At 38.9% G+C, this 16,501-nt stretch overlaps 1 protein-coding gene across 1 annotated transcript in view; it reads left to right on the top strand.

Moving 5' to 3' along the window:
- The first annotated feature begins 1,099 nt into the window (after nt 1–1,099).
- UBLCP1 (ubiquitin like domain containing CTD phosphatase 1) overlaps nt 1,100–16,501 on the top strand; it is a 21,280-nt gene continuing 5,878 nt past the window's right edge. The window contains exons 1-9 of the mRNA XM_046667661.1: nt 1,100–2,139; nt 5,683–5,881; nt 6,702–6,793; nt 7,197–7,282; nt 7,364–7,479; nt 8,514–8,612; nt 11,198–11,235; nt 11,746–11,844; nt 15,151–15,267. Of these exons, the coding sequence (XP_046523617.1) occupies nt 5,728–5,881; nt 6,702–6,793; nt 7,197–7,282; nt 7,364–7,479; nt 8,514–8,612; nt 11,198–11,235; nt 11,746–11,844; nt 15,151–15,267 (801 nt within the window). The 5' untranslated portion in view covers nt 1,100–2,139; nt 5,683–5,727. The remainder of the gene's footprint in view (nt 2,140–5,682; nt 5,882–6,701; nt 6,794–7,196; nt 7,283–7,363; nt 7,480–8,513; nt 8,613–11,197; nt 11,236–11,745; nt 11,845–15,150; nt 15,268–16,501) is intronic.

Genomic DNA, 16,501 nt, shown 5'->3' with positions numbered 1-16,501 from the left:
AGATGGAGATAAAAGCAGGGTGGTGGTGGATTTGTGGCCAGGAGCGCAGGAGTGTCCTTTGTCTTCCAGTCCAGGCCTGGTAACAGTGAGATCAGCATCTGATTCTGTGAAAGTGGTTCAAGATTTCTTTTAGTCTTTCAGACCTGACAACCTATCGAAACCTGATGGAGGAATTCTCAGGCATCTTCAGTTGCTGCAGAGAAGCACGAGTGAGGCACAGGTATATTATCCTCCATGTGTTAGAAGAGAGGCCTAGTTAACAACAAGAGGGAGAAGTTTAATTTTTCTCTTACTGGCAGTCATGAGCTGCTGTGAGCCCTTTCTTAGGTCCACTTTGTGTTCATTCCTAGTTACCAAGTCTAGTTCCTTTATTCAAATGGTATTTTTCAATCCACTCCAAGTATCTTCTTAACATTATTTTTGATTTCATGAAGGTTTAGCTAAATCGATATGGACTTGAAGGAACTGAGATAGGGGCAAAACATAACTTAAAATCCTCTGTTAAATGGGTCATTTGTGCAAAATACTCTGCTACTATCATTCTCTGAGAAATACTACTGCTCAACACTTGGCAATTATTAAATCATCTACCCTGTAGTAATGTCAAACTTATCGTATTCTTCACACACTGGCTATTCCATTACTAAAAAGAAGCAGCTCCTTATGAATCTTGTTGTTTAGAATTAGTGAAGCCTAAAAACTGTTTTAGTTGACCTTTATTAACAAAAACAAGCTTCTCTAATGACAACAGCAAAAAATATAAAGTGGCCAAGCAGCTGGTTAGCACGTGAACAAAGCAAGGAAGAGATTGGGTTGAAAGAAAACTATAATTCATTCTGGAGTCCAGTTCCTTATCTTTTGACTGTGTCTTTGGCTGGATGGCTAATGTGTGATTCTTGAACAAATTCTTTTAATTTTAGGTTTTCCCTTCCTCTTTTATTTGCAGGAAAGAGAGCAACTTTTTACTGAAAATAGATTACATTTTTTAAAATGAGCAGATATTCATGCATTACGAGTGCAATAAAAATTACCAAAAGAGACAGGGAAGGAGAACATAAAATAACGTGTATTAACTAAAAAACTGTTAAGACATAAAACTTGGCTCGTCCATCACAGCCAAAAGAGAAACAAGAATCAGTTACATCGATGTCAAGCAGAAGGAAAAATACAAGTAATTCAAGGATTGGTCATATTTGGGGCCAAAATGATGTTTGTGTTCCCTTCCTTTTCAAAAACCTAAGTTTTGTTTGCCGCCATATACAAGAAGCTGGTGTCTAATAGCAAGTGATGCAATTTGGAAGTTCGTTGTATGGACCAGATAGGGACTGCTCAGAATTTCCATTAAAGTCTGGAATTCTTTTGCCACGGTTTGTAACAGGCTTTCCTTGCATCGGAGAGAAAATGGAATGCAGGCGGGAATGGCCGGGTGAAGATACAATTCAATACAATACTATAGTCATCTCAACGGCAGCTCGCATATTGAGATTTGCTTCCTTGGTTCTGAGTCACTTAGGCTTTCCCGTTCCCTTTCCTGAAGATCCTCAGCTTCCCCCTTGAATTGCGTAAAATGGGTAGAATTGTAAGCGCCTGAAATTCCTAGGGTTGGTGACCCCTGGTGCCAGGAAGGGGTCTCGAGTCTTCAGTCCTCAAAAGTCGCCTTTCAGGCCTCATTTAGAACATGACAAAGCCACATGAGTCCTAGTCCCGAGTCCCACGAAGAGCTCAGCGCACCTGGAAAATCCAGTGCAACGCCGCGAACCCACTCCCAACTCCGGTGAAACAATACCAGAGACGTCATACCCTAAAGCCCCCGCCCACTCAGAGCCCACTAGCGGGCGCATGCGCAGAACAGGGGAGGCCCGGCAGCCATCCTGGGGTCGTAGGAGTTTGCACGGTGGTCACAGTCACGGAAAGGCCTGGCTTCCTCCCCGTGGTGAGGAGATCCCCGGCAGCGGCCATCTAGGAATACTACCCGAAGAGAAACCAAGGAAGCAGCAGTGCAGTCTCCAGCGCCTTTCCGTTTCAAACCCTAACATCCGGTTCGTTACCGGTTCCGGTCCCCGCCTTCACTTCCGGTCGCCTTCCGTTCCGCTTCGGCCGGTCCTTGCGTCCGCTGCCGCCGGTTCCGCCGCGCTTAAGGTGAGGGGACGCCAGCACCCCGGCGCGCTGCCCGCCGAGGCGCCGTTGGGGCCGGGTCGCCGCAGCGTTGCCCTCCGGTGGCCGGCCGCGGCGGGCTGGGGCCTGCTCGTGGGCGCCCGGGCGCGTCGGCCTCAGTCTGCTGCCCAGGCCTCTGGCCCCTGCCTGTCCGTCGCAGGGGCCGCCGCCCTCCCATCCGGCCTGCTCGCCCAGGTCGAGGGCTTGCCGCGCCCCAGTGGGTTTTGCGTCCCCAAACTTCATTCCTCTCTTTGGTGGGGTTTGACCATCTCGCCCTTTCACCCTCCCTGTTGATGGCATCCGGCCCTGTTGGGTTGGGGGTCTCTTCCTGCCTTCTTGCTGTCCCTAGCAGTCACTTCCCCCAGCTGTCGCCTCCGCACTGCCTGGCGGTGGCCGCGCCGTGCTGTCCTGCCCAGGAGGACAGGAGTTCCCCGTTACCTTTCCTAGGCTTGGTGAAAAGTTACCCTCTCCCCTGAGTTCCCGAGGTGTTAACTTTTACCGCTATGACTTTCAGATTTCCACCTTTGCTACTTTTTTAGTTGTGAGATCTTGGGCAAGCTGTTTTCCTTCTTTTTCAGTTTTCTAATCTGTATAATGAAGACAGTAGTTGTTAGTTCAGGATTGTGAATAGTCAATGAGACGATTCAGTTACGTTGTTTAGCATGGTACCGTTATTCTGTCTTTACCATCGTTCCTATTGCTGTTTGCAGTTTACAAAGTGCTGTCGCGGTTGTTGTCTCACGTCTTAACACTCTTCCTGTCAAGTAAATGTTAATAGCCTCATCTTGAGGTGGGAAGTGAGGACTTGACCAGGCAGTATGTTAGGCAGACGAGCAAACCCAAACAGCCATTCTTGCCTCCGGGTTCAACGTAAAGGTGTGCTCCTAGCTTACTTGTTTGGGTTTGATAGCCACCCTCTCCCTCCCAAATTATTTTTTGGTTTATAAATCTAATGGGGTCCAGAATGATACAAAATATTGTGTGAGAAAGAAGTTTAAATGTGAAGACATAAATGACTCATGCGTTTGCATTGCGTTGCTCCACTGTGAATGATCTGAATATTGAAGAAATGAGGTTCAGTAACTTTTCAAAACAGTTTTAAGGACTTACGCATTTAAAATTCTTATGGTCTTTGTTTTGTTTTACTTGGTCCTTTAGAGCGATTGCCAGCTTGGAATTCCCACGTGTTGTGGCATCGGTGGTACATAACGTTTGTATACTGCTTTGCTAAGCGCAGAGCCCCTGCCACCTGGCACATTTTCTTTTTTAAGGCTGAGGAAATTGAAGAGCCTAACTTTGGCATGCCTGGGTGGTGGGGGGGAGGTGGGGATAGGGATTTTTTAAACTCTAATTGCTAGATCCCTTCTTTCTAGCCCCAGTTACGTTTTTAACAAGTTACCAAGTGGGGTCAGTGCTGTTGGTGGGTCTAGACACCATACTTTTTTTTGAGGCAGATTAGCCCTGAGCTAACATCTGCCACCAATCCTCCTCTTTTTGTTGAGGAAGGCTGGCCCTGAGCTAACATCTGTGCCCATCTTCCTCTACTTTATATGTGGGATGCCTGCCACAGCGTGGCTTGACAAGTGGTGCGTAGGTCTGCACCTGGGATCCGAACTGGTGAACCCCGGGCCACCGAAGTGGAACGTGCAAACTTAAGCACTGCACCACCAGGCCGGCCTCAAAACACTTTCTTTAAGTTTTTAGGAGAGCAGGTTGTAAACATAAGAGAGTAAATGTAAGTGAATTTATGGTGCTCTCCTGTAGCTAGCATGTTGAAGACACCTTAAGTTTTGCATATTCAGATTCAAAATTGCCTTCTCTCTTGCAGTTGGTTGTAATACAGGAAGAGTGCAATCAAATGCTTCGTAAAATAAAGTGACAGCATTTTGAAATACTACTGTTTTGAGATTAGAAAATTCAGTTCTCTGACTGCGGGGAACAAACGTAGGGAAGCTGGTATAAAGCTTTATGAGGGAAGAGACCTACATGCTATTGTTGATGAGAGTAGCAACTGTTATATAATCTTTGTGGGCTTATATCTGTGCCTGTGAGTTTTGTATTTACTGATCTTTGATGCCTTAACTCCTGTAGGTCCAATTCAAGAGAGGTGGTTGGGGAAGAGAAGTATAGGAGAAGAAATGTGAGATTTTGTCAGAAAACCTGTTCTGTTACCAGCTGTGTTTCCACGAGCAGCTTACATAACCTCTCTGAATTCTCGTTTCTTTAGTTGTAAAAGACGGAAAGTTGTTATCAAAAAACCTTGTTAAATGAGATTTGTCTGTGTAAAAACTGTCCAGTTTATTAAATATGGAATAATGGCTATTTACTATTTATTTAGCCCCATGCCCAGAAATTTCAGTTCTAGTTTTTCAAAAACTTTATTTAACCAATGCTTACTTATATAGTGCTTACTATGTGCCAGGTACTATGTGACTTATAAATATTAACTAATTCAATCCTCATAAGAACCCTAAGAAGTAGGTAGTAGTATCATCCTTATTTTACAGATGAGGAAACCGAGGCACTAAGAGTCAAGTAACTTCCCAAAGTCAGCCAGTAGGTGAGAGAGCTGGGATGTGAGCCCGGATAGCTGGCTCTAGAGTTTGTGCTTTTAGCAGCAGACTGTACCACCTTCTCAAACGTTAGGTGAATGTGGATGGTCCATGATGGAGGAGCTTGCCTGCAGCATAAACCTGATCAACAGAGAGGGAGGGTTAGGTAGTTCACTATTGCAGCTTTCCAGCTGGACAGGGAGAGTCTGATAGAGCATTAGGAAGTAGTAACTCTAAGCCAAAAATTGGGAGGGTGGGGAAATTTTAACTTGGAGTCCTAAGAACTTTGGGCATTCTGCTAGCAATTCTTTCTTTCTTTTTTTTAAAAAGAAAATTGACCCTGAGCTAATGTCTTATTGCTAGTCATCTTTTTTTTTCTTCTTCTCCCCATTGCCTCCCGGTACATAGTTGTATATTCTAGTTGTAGATCCTTCTGGTTGTGCTATGTGGGACACTGCCTCAGCATGGCCTGATGAGCGGTGCCATGTCCGCACTCAGGATCTGAACCAGCAAAGCCCTGGGTCGCCGAAGTGAAGCGCGTGATCTTAACCACTCGGCCACGGGGCCGGCCCCCGGTAGCACTTCTATAAGGAGAAGATCTCTACCATCAAGTTGTAAAATAGGACTCAAACTGCACAGCTTATGAAACTTAAAGTTACAGGTTTGGCTACCTCTTTTTTTTTTGAGGAAGATTAGCCCTGAGCTAACATCTGCTGCCAATCCTCCTCTTTTTGCTGAGGAAGACTGGCCCTGAGCTAATATCCATCCCATCTTCCTCTACTTTATATGTGGGACGCCTACCACAGCATGGCTTTGGCCAAGCGGTGCCATGTCCGCACCTGGGATCCGAACCGGTGAACCCTGGGCCGCCAAAGTGGAACATGCGGACTTAACTGCTGTGCCACTGGGCTGGCCCCTGGCTACATCTTTGATATATCTATTTTAACTTGTTTATGGTATATGCCTTTCCTTCTAGGTATCTTTTTGCTGAACGAAAGCTGACTCATCATATGTTTCAAGGATGGCTCTCCCTATCATTGTAAAATGGGGCGGACAGGAATATTCAGTGACCACGCTTTCAGAAGATGATACCGTGCTAGATCTCAAACAGTTTCTCAAGACCCTTACAGGAGTGCTACCTGAACGCCAAAAGTTGCTTGGACTCAAAGTTAAAGGTAATTCTCGCCTCACTTCAAATTTTTGCATTGATATATTTAGGAATTTTTATATTAGCTATTATCTGTTCTCTTTAATAAGTCTTTCTCCTTGGAGATTTCTTTGATAGGGATATTCCTAAAATTGTTTTATGATAAAAGTAAGAATATTAAAAGTTACTTGAAAATACCACCACTGTTAAGATTACTTTTGGTTCCACTTTACCTTGGTTGCTTGTTAAACCTTTGGCACAGAAATCCCAGGTACAACAGTGTAATTCCTGGCGTCTACCTTCTAGCACAGTTTTTCCATTACAACTTCAGCCTTGAACTCTCCCTAAGTTATCTTTTCTGTTTTGAAAGTGATGATGATTTACAATGCTGATTTAAAAATTATAAGCAATGTTCATATCCAGTCCGAAATGGACTTTCATGGTGTTTTTCTTGGTCCTCTCATTGAAGAGTGAGTTTTGAATATCAGTAAATCTACACTTTTATCTTATGTGCTCAGTTTTCAAGACCCCCTGGAAAGTAATTATCTTCATCAAGTTCTTCATCGTGAACAACAAAATAAAACATGAATTTATTTTGTTTAGTTAGTTGAATACAGGTGATCCTCTAAGATGGAGTTGGGGAAAAAAACAAACCTTGTATTAGTTGCTACTATTTAGTGTGTTAGACATAGACATGGCTATTTCAGCAGTAACATTTGTTAATTTAAGAAAAAAAAAACTGCTGTGGACTCTGTACCAAACCTTTTCATGTTAGGGTTTTGTATAATGGAATAGTGAAACCAGCACCTGAACTTTAGTGAGAAAACAGTCATTTGCTTGTATTGTAGGCAAACCTGCAGAAAATGATGTTAAGCTTGGAGCTCTCAAACTGAAACCAAATACTAAAATCATGATGATGGGAACTCGTGAGGAGAGCTTGGTAAATGTTTACTTTTGTTATCATTTGTCCCTTTGAAGATATTATGATTTATATCACACTGTTGTATCATAGTTTTAATTGTGGTAAAATTGTCAGTTTAGCAGCTAATTTAAAAGGAAAGCTGCACAGTGAATGTGGTATTAGCTCAGCAGGAGACAAATACTGGGGAACTTGTTAGTTATCTAGTTAGTCATAAGTATAGTAATAGTGCAAGTGGTCAAATTTGACATGGTGAATATGCCCAGTTGAATGTATATAACGAAATATAAAATGTGGAAAATTTCCCACAGTGTGTGCTTGAAAGACTCTTGAGCTCAGGTCTTACCTCTGATTTGCTCTTTATGTTGTGTATTTGTTATGTTGAAGATAATGTGGTAAAACAAACTATTTTTCATCTTAATAGGAAGATGTCTTAGGTCCACCTCCAGACAATGATGATGTTGTCAACGACTTTGATATTGAAGATGAAGTAGTTGAAGTAGAAAATAGGTAAGTGCTTTTCACTCTCAAAGGAAATTGATTGTAATGTGAGAAAAGTGAATGTTTCATCGGACTTTATTTTTCCACTAGGGAAGAAAACCTACTGAAAATTTCTCGCAGAGTGAAAGAGTACAAAGTGGAAATTTTGAATCCTCCCCGGGAAGGGAAAAAGCTTTTGGTACTAGATGTCGACTATACATTATTTGGTAAGTCAGCTGAGAGTGTGCTTCATCTCCTCTTACCCACAAGAACTTTTTTTCCTTTTGTTTGTTTATTTTTTCCCTGCAATATAAAATATTTGAAAGCTTTTCTTGTCATTACAAAATGAAATAATTTATTGTGGAAAATACAGATAAGCAAAAAAAAAAAAGTCATCTGTAATCCCGAGACGCAAAGATGACCACTGTTAGGTTTTGCTGTGTATCTGCCAGGGTGTGTTTGTATGTATGTGGTTTTTACTTTTATTAATGATATATTGAGCATCTTCTCAGCCACTTAATATTATTCATTGTGAATTATATATATATTTTTGTCACAGTAATCTAGTTTATGGATGCATCATAATTTAATCAAGTCATTCCTTTTTGATTAATGTTTAAGTTTTTATGAGGATTATTTAAAATCATTTTTGATGTTTTATCCTGGTTTTCTGTTTAATTATGTTTGGGGCAGATTCTTGAATTTAAAATTTCTCATGTCAAGAAAAAAAGAAAGATTCATTTTATCCTCTCATATTGCCAGGAAATGATTAGTTAACTCCTGATGCTAGAATGAATTTATCTACCTCTAATCCTGAACTTTACATGTTATCCGTTAATGTACTTACTCACTTACTAATTTAAAAATTGGATTGTTAAGTTAATTAGACCTGTCATTCTGGTGACTTTATCTGGAAGGTGAATGACTGAAAACGAGTATTGATGGCCCTAGTTTGTTTTTCATATCATAAAGTAACATCTATACTTTAGAGACCACGTAAGAAAAAAATTTACAGTTTACTATATAATCCTGAATTCTAGATATTGGTCTTCAGAAATTGAACAAAATTGATCAATTAAGATGGGATCATAAGGATATTAAATTGTGTGCTTTGCAAGATATCTTTTTGTCAGCCAATGTAATTCCGTGTAAAGTGGTTTGCTTTTGAGTGTTTATATTACATTTCGTAAGTTTCGTTGATAGTAGGTACTTGTCTATACAATAATAAACTAATAATCATCTATGACTGATTTTCTTTTAGACCATAGGTCTTGTGCAGAGACTGGAGTAGAATTAATGCGGCCGTATCTTCATGAATTCCTAACGTCTGCATATGAGGATTATGACATTGTTATTTGGTGTAAGCTATATTTTTTGTTAGATTTCCATGGAAGTAAGGCAGTTCCTTATATTTTTCTGCTTTCTACAATGTGACTTAAAAGGATCTGTGTATAAACATGATACATTTTTCATTTGTTTTAACAAATTTCTGACGAAGCGTATTTGATTTTCTTGCATCACAATATAAACTTATACATAAATTTGCCAAGTGGCACTGAAATAGTTCAATATAGGAAGAGAGTAGATGATGGTGTCAGAATAAAAATAGTCTTATTTTCACAAGACCCCACCTTGATTAGGAACTCTCCTTTCTGATCTTTACTGTAGAATCTTTGATGCTTCAGGATATTGTGGCTTTCTTCTTTCTTTATCACTCTAGCTTCAAGACACTTGGAGAAAGAAATGTATAAAAAAATCACAGTGATTTAGTTCTTCAGATATAAAGGAATATGAATTCACTTAAGGAAAATTAGTAAACGGACTAAAGCAATGTTACTCAAATTTTGGTCTCTGGAGACCATTCCAGGAACTTGAAGGTCTGTGACAAGATAATGAGTTTGCTCCACAAAGTAGATTTACTGCATTACTGAGCACACTGTTTAGTTCAATTGACATTTTTTTGTGGCAAGACTTTCTTAAAAATGGAAGCAGTGTATTGATTTATCTCTCACTTCCTTACAAACATGTAAAGTTGCCTCTTGGCAAGTCATAAGCAGAGAATAGCCACCCTGATTGTGAGTTAAATACAAGCCCATCAGTTACAGATGCTACAATTTATTTGTACTAGGTTTTTGATGAGAGGCCATGTGGTTATTACAGTCAGTAAATTTCCTTTGTACTTTTCTTTATAATCGGAGTATCTCGATTGTTCAGTGTTAATGAGTCCACAGCCATTAAGATTAAATACATAGTTAAATACACAGTTTTCTGGTTTGTAAGATGCAGAGAAGAAAGCTTCCTTTGAACCAATTCTTGTTCAGCAACTCTGACATCTGAGATGACATTTGAGAAAAAAGTTTATCCTTTAAATGTTATTAAAGTAGACTGAGAAACTTAGAGAACCTTTTATAATCTTACGTTTAAAATAAGTTAGTTTTGTAAATTATGATATTTCGTGGTATTATGTTGAAGAAAGCACTTCACTTTGGAGCTAAATAGGCTAGAGTTTCAATTCTGGCTTTGCCCTTACTGTGTGACAGTGGGCAGGTCAGTTAATCTCTCTGAGCCTTAGCTTCCTCATCTGAGAGAAGATAAGAAACCTATATTATAGGGCACTTGTAAAGTAAAGATAACAGTACAGTAACTAGTACCATGTCTGACATACAAGAATTGAATACTATATAATAATAACTGAAAACTTTTTATTAGCTGTGAGTGTTGTTGTTTTTTGTCTGGGAATTATTGACCCAAGTTAGAGACTGAATTTAAAAAATTGTTTTCCCTATCTTGTGATCATTGTCATTGTAGATACATCCATCTCTAAAATTTTAGTACCACTAACCAGTTCTGCATGTAAGGTGCTTCTTTTGGTTTTTGTGTGTGTGTGCTAAAGATTTTTATTTTGAGAACTCAGGTACCTCTTTTACCTTTAAAAAATACATACACACACTTTAAGTAATTGAACTTATTTTCCCTTGATAAACATTTTACTTGGTAATACCTGTATAGTTTAGTCTAGTAACTTAGGACCAGGAGGGTACATAAAACTGAGGGTTGAATTTTAATATCAGTGACCTCCAAACTGGTTCATGTCTGGCAATGAGCAGCCAATAGCATAGACACAGTTTATGAATTTAGCTGACTCAGACCCCTTGTTAAAAGCTGCTAGATTCAATGAGGGCTAAGTTTCCTGAGCCTAGCAAAATGCTAATTTTCAATGGACCTAGCATTCTTCATCACTAACTTTTTTTTTTTAGGAATAAGAGTTTTCTTTTTATTTATTATTTTCTAAATTGAAGTGTAGTTGACATATAATATTAGTTTCAGGTGCCTAACGTAGTGGTTCAACATTTATGTCCATTACAAAATGATCACCATGACAAGTCTAGTAACCATCTGTCACCATGCGAAGGTATTACAATATTATTGACTATATTCCCCGTGACTTATTTATTTTATAACTGGGAGTCTGGACCTCTTAATCCCTCAGCGTTAACTTGACACATAACATTAGTCTGCTTATATTGACGTACATACCTGTGCGTTGCCTGGCGGTAGGAGCATAGGATAAAATGGAGATCCAGGCACCCTAAATTTAAGTTTGGAATTGATACAGAATAGTGTTGGGCTGTTTTTAAATAGGAGTTTTAGGTCTTGATTTATAAATTTCCTAGGTTCAAAGTTCTTTGGATCATTGGTTACCTATATCTTTTAAATAAAAGTTGTTTAAATTTTATTCTGTCTTGAAGGCACACTAAAATAAGTTTATTTTTGTACATTCTTGAAAGTTACCATAAATATGCTAGGAATTATTATTTATGATGCATTTGAACTTTCAGTTTTGCTTAGAAAACTTAACTGACTTATTTATATACAGAAGAAAGATTTTTTTAAATGAAATTCAAGCTTTTCATTTGTATTGTATTATCATTCCTCATGTTTTAGCTGCAACAAATATGAAGTGGATTGAAGCTAAAATGAAAGTAAGTGCTAGACAATCCATTAAAGAATGTTTTCAAATTGCATTTCTCTTTTTAGAAATTCCAAATGGAATTAATTTCATTCTCATTGGAGGACATTTAGTAGATAAACAAGTACTGGTATCAGGAGTAGACGTGTGTTTAAAGTCTGTTTAATGGTGGATTATATTGATTACGTAAGTCTTTCAAGAAAAAGTATAGCAAAGCTCCCCCTCCTGTTTTCCTCCATTTGCAATAATACTTTCTTTGCTCTGATGTATAATACTTAAAGAGGAGTGATGCTCTTCTAAAATAGTAAATTTAGAAGGAATATGTCTCTGGCTCACTTTTCCTTGGATTACCATTTACTGACTTAGCAAAATGAAATTAAAAAACTTGCTAGTTGATGAGCAAGATGTGGTGGCCATTTTGGGTAAAAAGTTGGCAGTATGGGAAATTGTAGCTGGAATATTCAGAAAGCCTGGAATTTTCCACATTATTATATTTTAATCACATGAATATTTGTATTTATAGGAGCTGGGAGTGAGCACAAATGCAAATTATAAGATTACCTTCATGTTGGACAGTGCTGCTATGATAACAGTGCATACTCCGAGGAGAGGATTAATAGATGTAAGAAGTCATTTTACTTCTATTTAAAGACTTGTTTATTTTCTAGTATACTTTTTGTATTTATATTGATGGAATAAACTACATAAAGAGTTTAGAAATACATCTGAGTGGATAGTAAAGTGTCAATTGAGTTTGACATAGGAAGATGTATTCAAGCTTAACAGATTGGATGAAATTAGGGATCTTGAGGCAGCACTGTCAAGAAGGGTAATGGATAACTGTCCCGTGATGATGGCAGCATAGTGTTGCTACAGACAGAGTAGGTGAGAAAAAATACTGAATATCATAAAGGAGGATACTAGAAACAAATCAAAACGTACTTGCCCTGCCCTATGTGAAACTGATAAATAAAGTCAGATGCACTATGATGCGTGTACTTGGGGGTGACGTGTGCGTAGTAGCCCTAGAGAAGAGCAACAAGGACCATCAGAGAAAGGGTTGGGCTAAAAAGTTTAGGGTTCCTCACGTTGTTTGCTTGTCAAGGAACTAGTCATATTGTTGAGCTCCTGCTATCTGCAAGGCCCTGAGACAGGCACTGTTGGAGATGAGGAGATGTCCATACTTTTGGAAGCTCACAGACTAATAGGAATTGGGGAGAATTTAGCAAACTAGGAAAGCTTAAGGAAGACTACTGAAATTTTCAAAATCATAAATAGCCATTGTTGGGCTGGCCCCGTGGCTGAGTGGTTAAGTTGGCGTGCTCCGCTTCAGTGGCCGGGGGTTTCACTGGTTTGGATCCTGGGTGTGGACATGGCACCACTTGTCAGGCCACGCTGAGGCGGCGTCCCACATAGCACAACCAGAGGCACTCACAGCTAGAATATACAACTATGTACTGGGGGGCTTTGGGGAGAATTAAAAAAAAATATTGGCAACAGTTGTTAGCTCAGGTGCCAGTCTTTAAAAACAAGCATTGTTTAAATGCATGGGATTTGTTCAGTAAAGGAAATCTGCATACATCAAGGGAAAAATATAATTTATGACCTACTGAAGTAGTACATTTACAGAATCCGAAACACTGCAAAGAAGTTTGGGAAATGTTAAATGTAGTACTGTTTATAATAGTGAACAGTTAGAGGAATAAAAATAAATCCTTAATATCCAACAGTAGGGAATTGGATATAAAAATTTTAGTTCATCCACATAATGGAATGCAGCCAATCATTTGATGTGGCGTTTTAGTGATTTAAAATTTTTTCATGATACATCATTAAAGTGAAAGAAGTGTTTTAGAGAACAGTGTTTGCAAACTGTTAGAAGATAGTTGTTAACCTTTCGTTCAGAGTTCCCCTTAACAAGAGATCTGTGAACTCTCTGAGGCTGCTTCTGTTTATAAAAAAGACTGGAGGTAAATAGATCAGAATATCTAGTTGTTATCCTTGGTACTGACTGGATTATAGGTTTATTAAAAATTTTCCTTTGACCTTGTCTGTCTTTTCAAATTTTTTCCTACAGTCAGCGTGTTTACTTCTCTAATTGAGAGCAAAGTAGTCCATGTTTTGGGGACAAATGGCACTTGACTTAACCAGAAAATGACAGCACTATTTTTTTTTTTTTAAAGATTTTATTTTTTCCTTTTTCTCCCCAAAGCCCCCCAGTACATAGTTGTATATTCTTCGTTGTGGGTCCTTCTAGTTGTGGCATGTGAGATGCTGCCTCAGCGTGGTTTGATGAGCAGTGCCACGTCCACGCCCAGGATTCGAACCAATGCAACACTGGGCCGCCTGCAGCGGAGCGCGCGAACTTAACCACTCGGCCACGGGGCCAGCCCCAGACAGCACTATTTTAAGAGGATGTTGGATTTCTCACCTTGGGTGTCATAAAATAAAGGTCTTGCCATATTTCTTTAGGCTTTTGTTAGCTAAAAAACCAAGAACATGGCTGACTGTGTCAGCTCCTATATATTTGTCTTCAAGTATTTTGGGGGATTTGTTTCAGTCGTAAACAAATAGTGAAAGCAAATTCAGGCAAATCAAATATTCTAAATAATAAAGTTAAAATACTTTAATAATATTCTTTGCAGTAGCTAGGACACTAAGAAGGAAAAAGGCTTTCTTCATATTAAAATAAATTATATAAAGAGAAAAAGAAAACATTTTTAAGTGATAACCTTGGGGCTGGCCCGGTGGTGCAGCAGTTAAGTGTGCACATTCCACTTCAGCAGCCTGGGGTTGTCTGGTTCGGATCCCGGATGCGGACATGGCACCTTTTGGCAAGCCATGCTGTGGTAGGCATCGCACATATAAAAAGTAGAGGAAGACAGGCACGGATGTTAGCTCAGGGCCATACTTCCTCAGCAAAAAGAGGAGGATTGGCGGCAGATGTTAGCCAGGGCTAATATTCCTCAAAAAAAAAAAAGGAAAATGATAACCTTTATCACCAATTATTTACTGCCATTTAATCTCTTATTATTATTACCATATAATTTCATACTACCATAAATGAGACTCCTGCCTTCAGCAAAAAGTACTTTTCTTCTAGAAGTTAATTTATTTGAAAAAATTTTCAGAATGTGTAAAATACATTCACATGATTAAAAAATGAAAATAAAGTACGCAATGAAAAGTCTTCCTCCCACCTGCTCCCTCCAGCCTCTTACTCTCCTTCCTACGGGCAATCACTGTTCTTGTGTGGTCTTATGGAGACTTTATGCGAGTACCAACAGATAGGAATATATTAGGAATTATCTTTTTTGAAGGCCCATTTTAAGAATTCAGAAATGAAAGCAAGAATTTACAAATTACAGTGCTGTTGAAGTTAAGCAATCAGATGCCCTAGAAATTGTGCACCTGTGCCACTGCTTTAAAGACAAAATCAGTTTTTCCTCAACAAAATATTTAAATTCTGTATTAAAAGAGACAGGTATATTGTCCATCACTAAGGTTTTGTAGCTTTGAAAACCGACCCCATGGTGACGCTCAAGCTCTGAGGGAGTATGCATTAGGCCAGGAAGTCATGCGACTGCTCAGCAGACATCTGAACAATTGTTTTAGATTCTTACTTTTTGAATTAAATAATTATTCTTCCTTTGACGCCAAATCTTCATATTGTAATTATGGAGAGTCTTATAATAGGTTTAGTTCAGTTAGATATGAACAGACCTTTCAAAAGTTAACATTTCAAGATATCACTGTGCTTAAAAGTGTGTTGCATCTCAGTTCTGGTCTGTTCACACAGCCAGCCATTAACTGTCTTACAGGAGGAAAGAAATACTCTGGCATATCTGCAGGGTCTTTTGCAGTATCTCTGCTTTCAAGAAAGGATGAATTATTAAAATTTGAGTTAACTCTGAACTTTTATTCTAAGGTAAAGCCCCTTGGTGTTATATGGGGAAAGTTTTCGGAATTTTACAGCAAAAAAAACACCATTATGTTTGATGACATAGGAAGAAATTTTCTGATGAACCCACAGAATGGACTAAAGGTAAGACATAACTTTACTTGCCATGCTCACATAATCTGGAATAAGTGGTAGAACTTTAGCACTCTTGAATTTCATAAATTTTTTAAAGTACTCCATTCTTATGGTCAAAGGCAAGAAAAGCTTAAGTATTTAGAAAAATTCATATAAAATTGAACATTTTCTGTTTTGCATTGCTGTCTCCTTGGTTAGCCAGCTCATTCAGGTATTCTCCTCTTAGCTCTGTGGAGCGACGTGGGCTTACTAAGGCTGATGTGTAGCATTCGTAAGTGAAAGCATCACACGTTTTATTAGGGATTGCAAATCTTGGAATTTCTGATGTTCTGATGAGCTGGAAAACTGGCAGCAGGGTTTTTTTTTGGTCTTTTCTTTTTAACTGAAACTAAGAAAAGGTATTTGAAAATTTCACTCAGGGTAAGTAGAGATCTTAGAATTATAGATGCCAGAGCTAGAAGGAATCTCAGTTGTTTGTCTACCTTCTTAACTTTATAGAAACAATCTGAGGATCAGAAAGTTCATGACTTGCCCAAGATGATGTATGTAATTGGTTAATGACAGAATGTGAGTTAGAATCTAAGTGACTTTATTCCTAGGCCAGTGAGGATCTTAGCATGAAGTCACATGCAATCTTGTGTAGGCATGATAGTGACATTTAATCCTGGTATCAGTATAAAATTGGTAAGAGAGAAATTTGAAACTTAAAATTTCTGGTGCCTGTGGTTGCCTATGTGTCAGTACAACATGAACATGGAAAAGATAGCTCCATATTATGGTAGAATGCAAATGCAGTGTCCATCTGAAGTGGAAATCCTGACACTAAGATAGTTTTCTTCTTAGTCCTGAACTTTTCCACAAGCTGGATTCTTGATAACTTTAAAAGGTAAGAGGAAAACTTGAAGGAAGTACATTTCTGAAGCATTCCTTGCAGACTGCTGATGGTGGTGTTTCATGCACAGTCAGGGTAGTTTAGGGACAGAAGGCTAATCTAGGTAGTGACTTGCCACAAATATAAAAGCTGTTGACTTGGAAGAAAAGTACTTGGGGTAGATTGGTGGTTTTGTTACCCTTTAAAAATGGTTTCTGTTTGAGACTTTGGAAGCAGTGCTTTTCCTGTGTGGTGTTTACCAGGCATAAGGTACAGAAGTAGGTTCTTCAGTCTTGAGAAAAGATTCAGTAGATCTCAGCTGAATTCTCTGTGAAACTAATGGTATTCCCTGTACTGGAAAGGAGCTGAAGT

The sequence above is a fragment of the Equus quagga genome, chromosome 7 (genome assembly GCF_021613505.1).
Source record: "Equus quagga isolate Etosha38 chromosome 7, UCLA_HA_Equagga_1.0, whole genome shotgun sequence".
NCBI lineage: Eukaryota > Metazoa > Chordata > Mammalia > Perissodactyla > Equidae > Equus > Equus quagga.
Note: the sequence above shows the minus strand (reverse complement) of the source record. Positions and strands in the feature narration are given on the sequence as shown.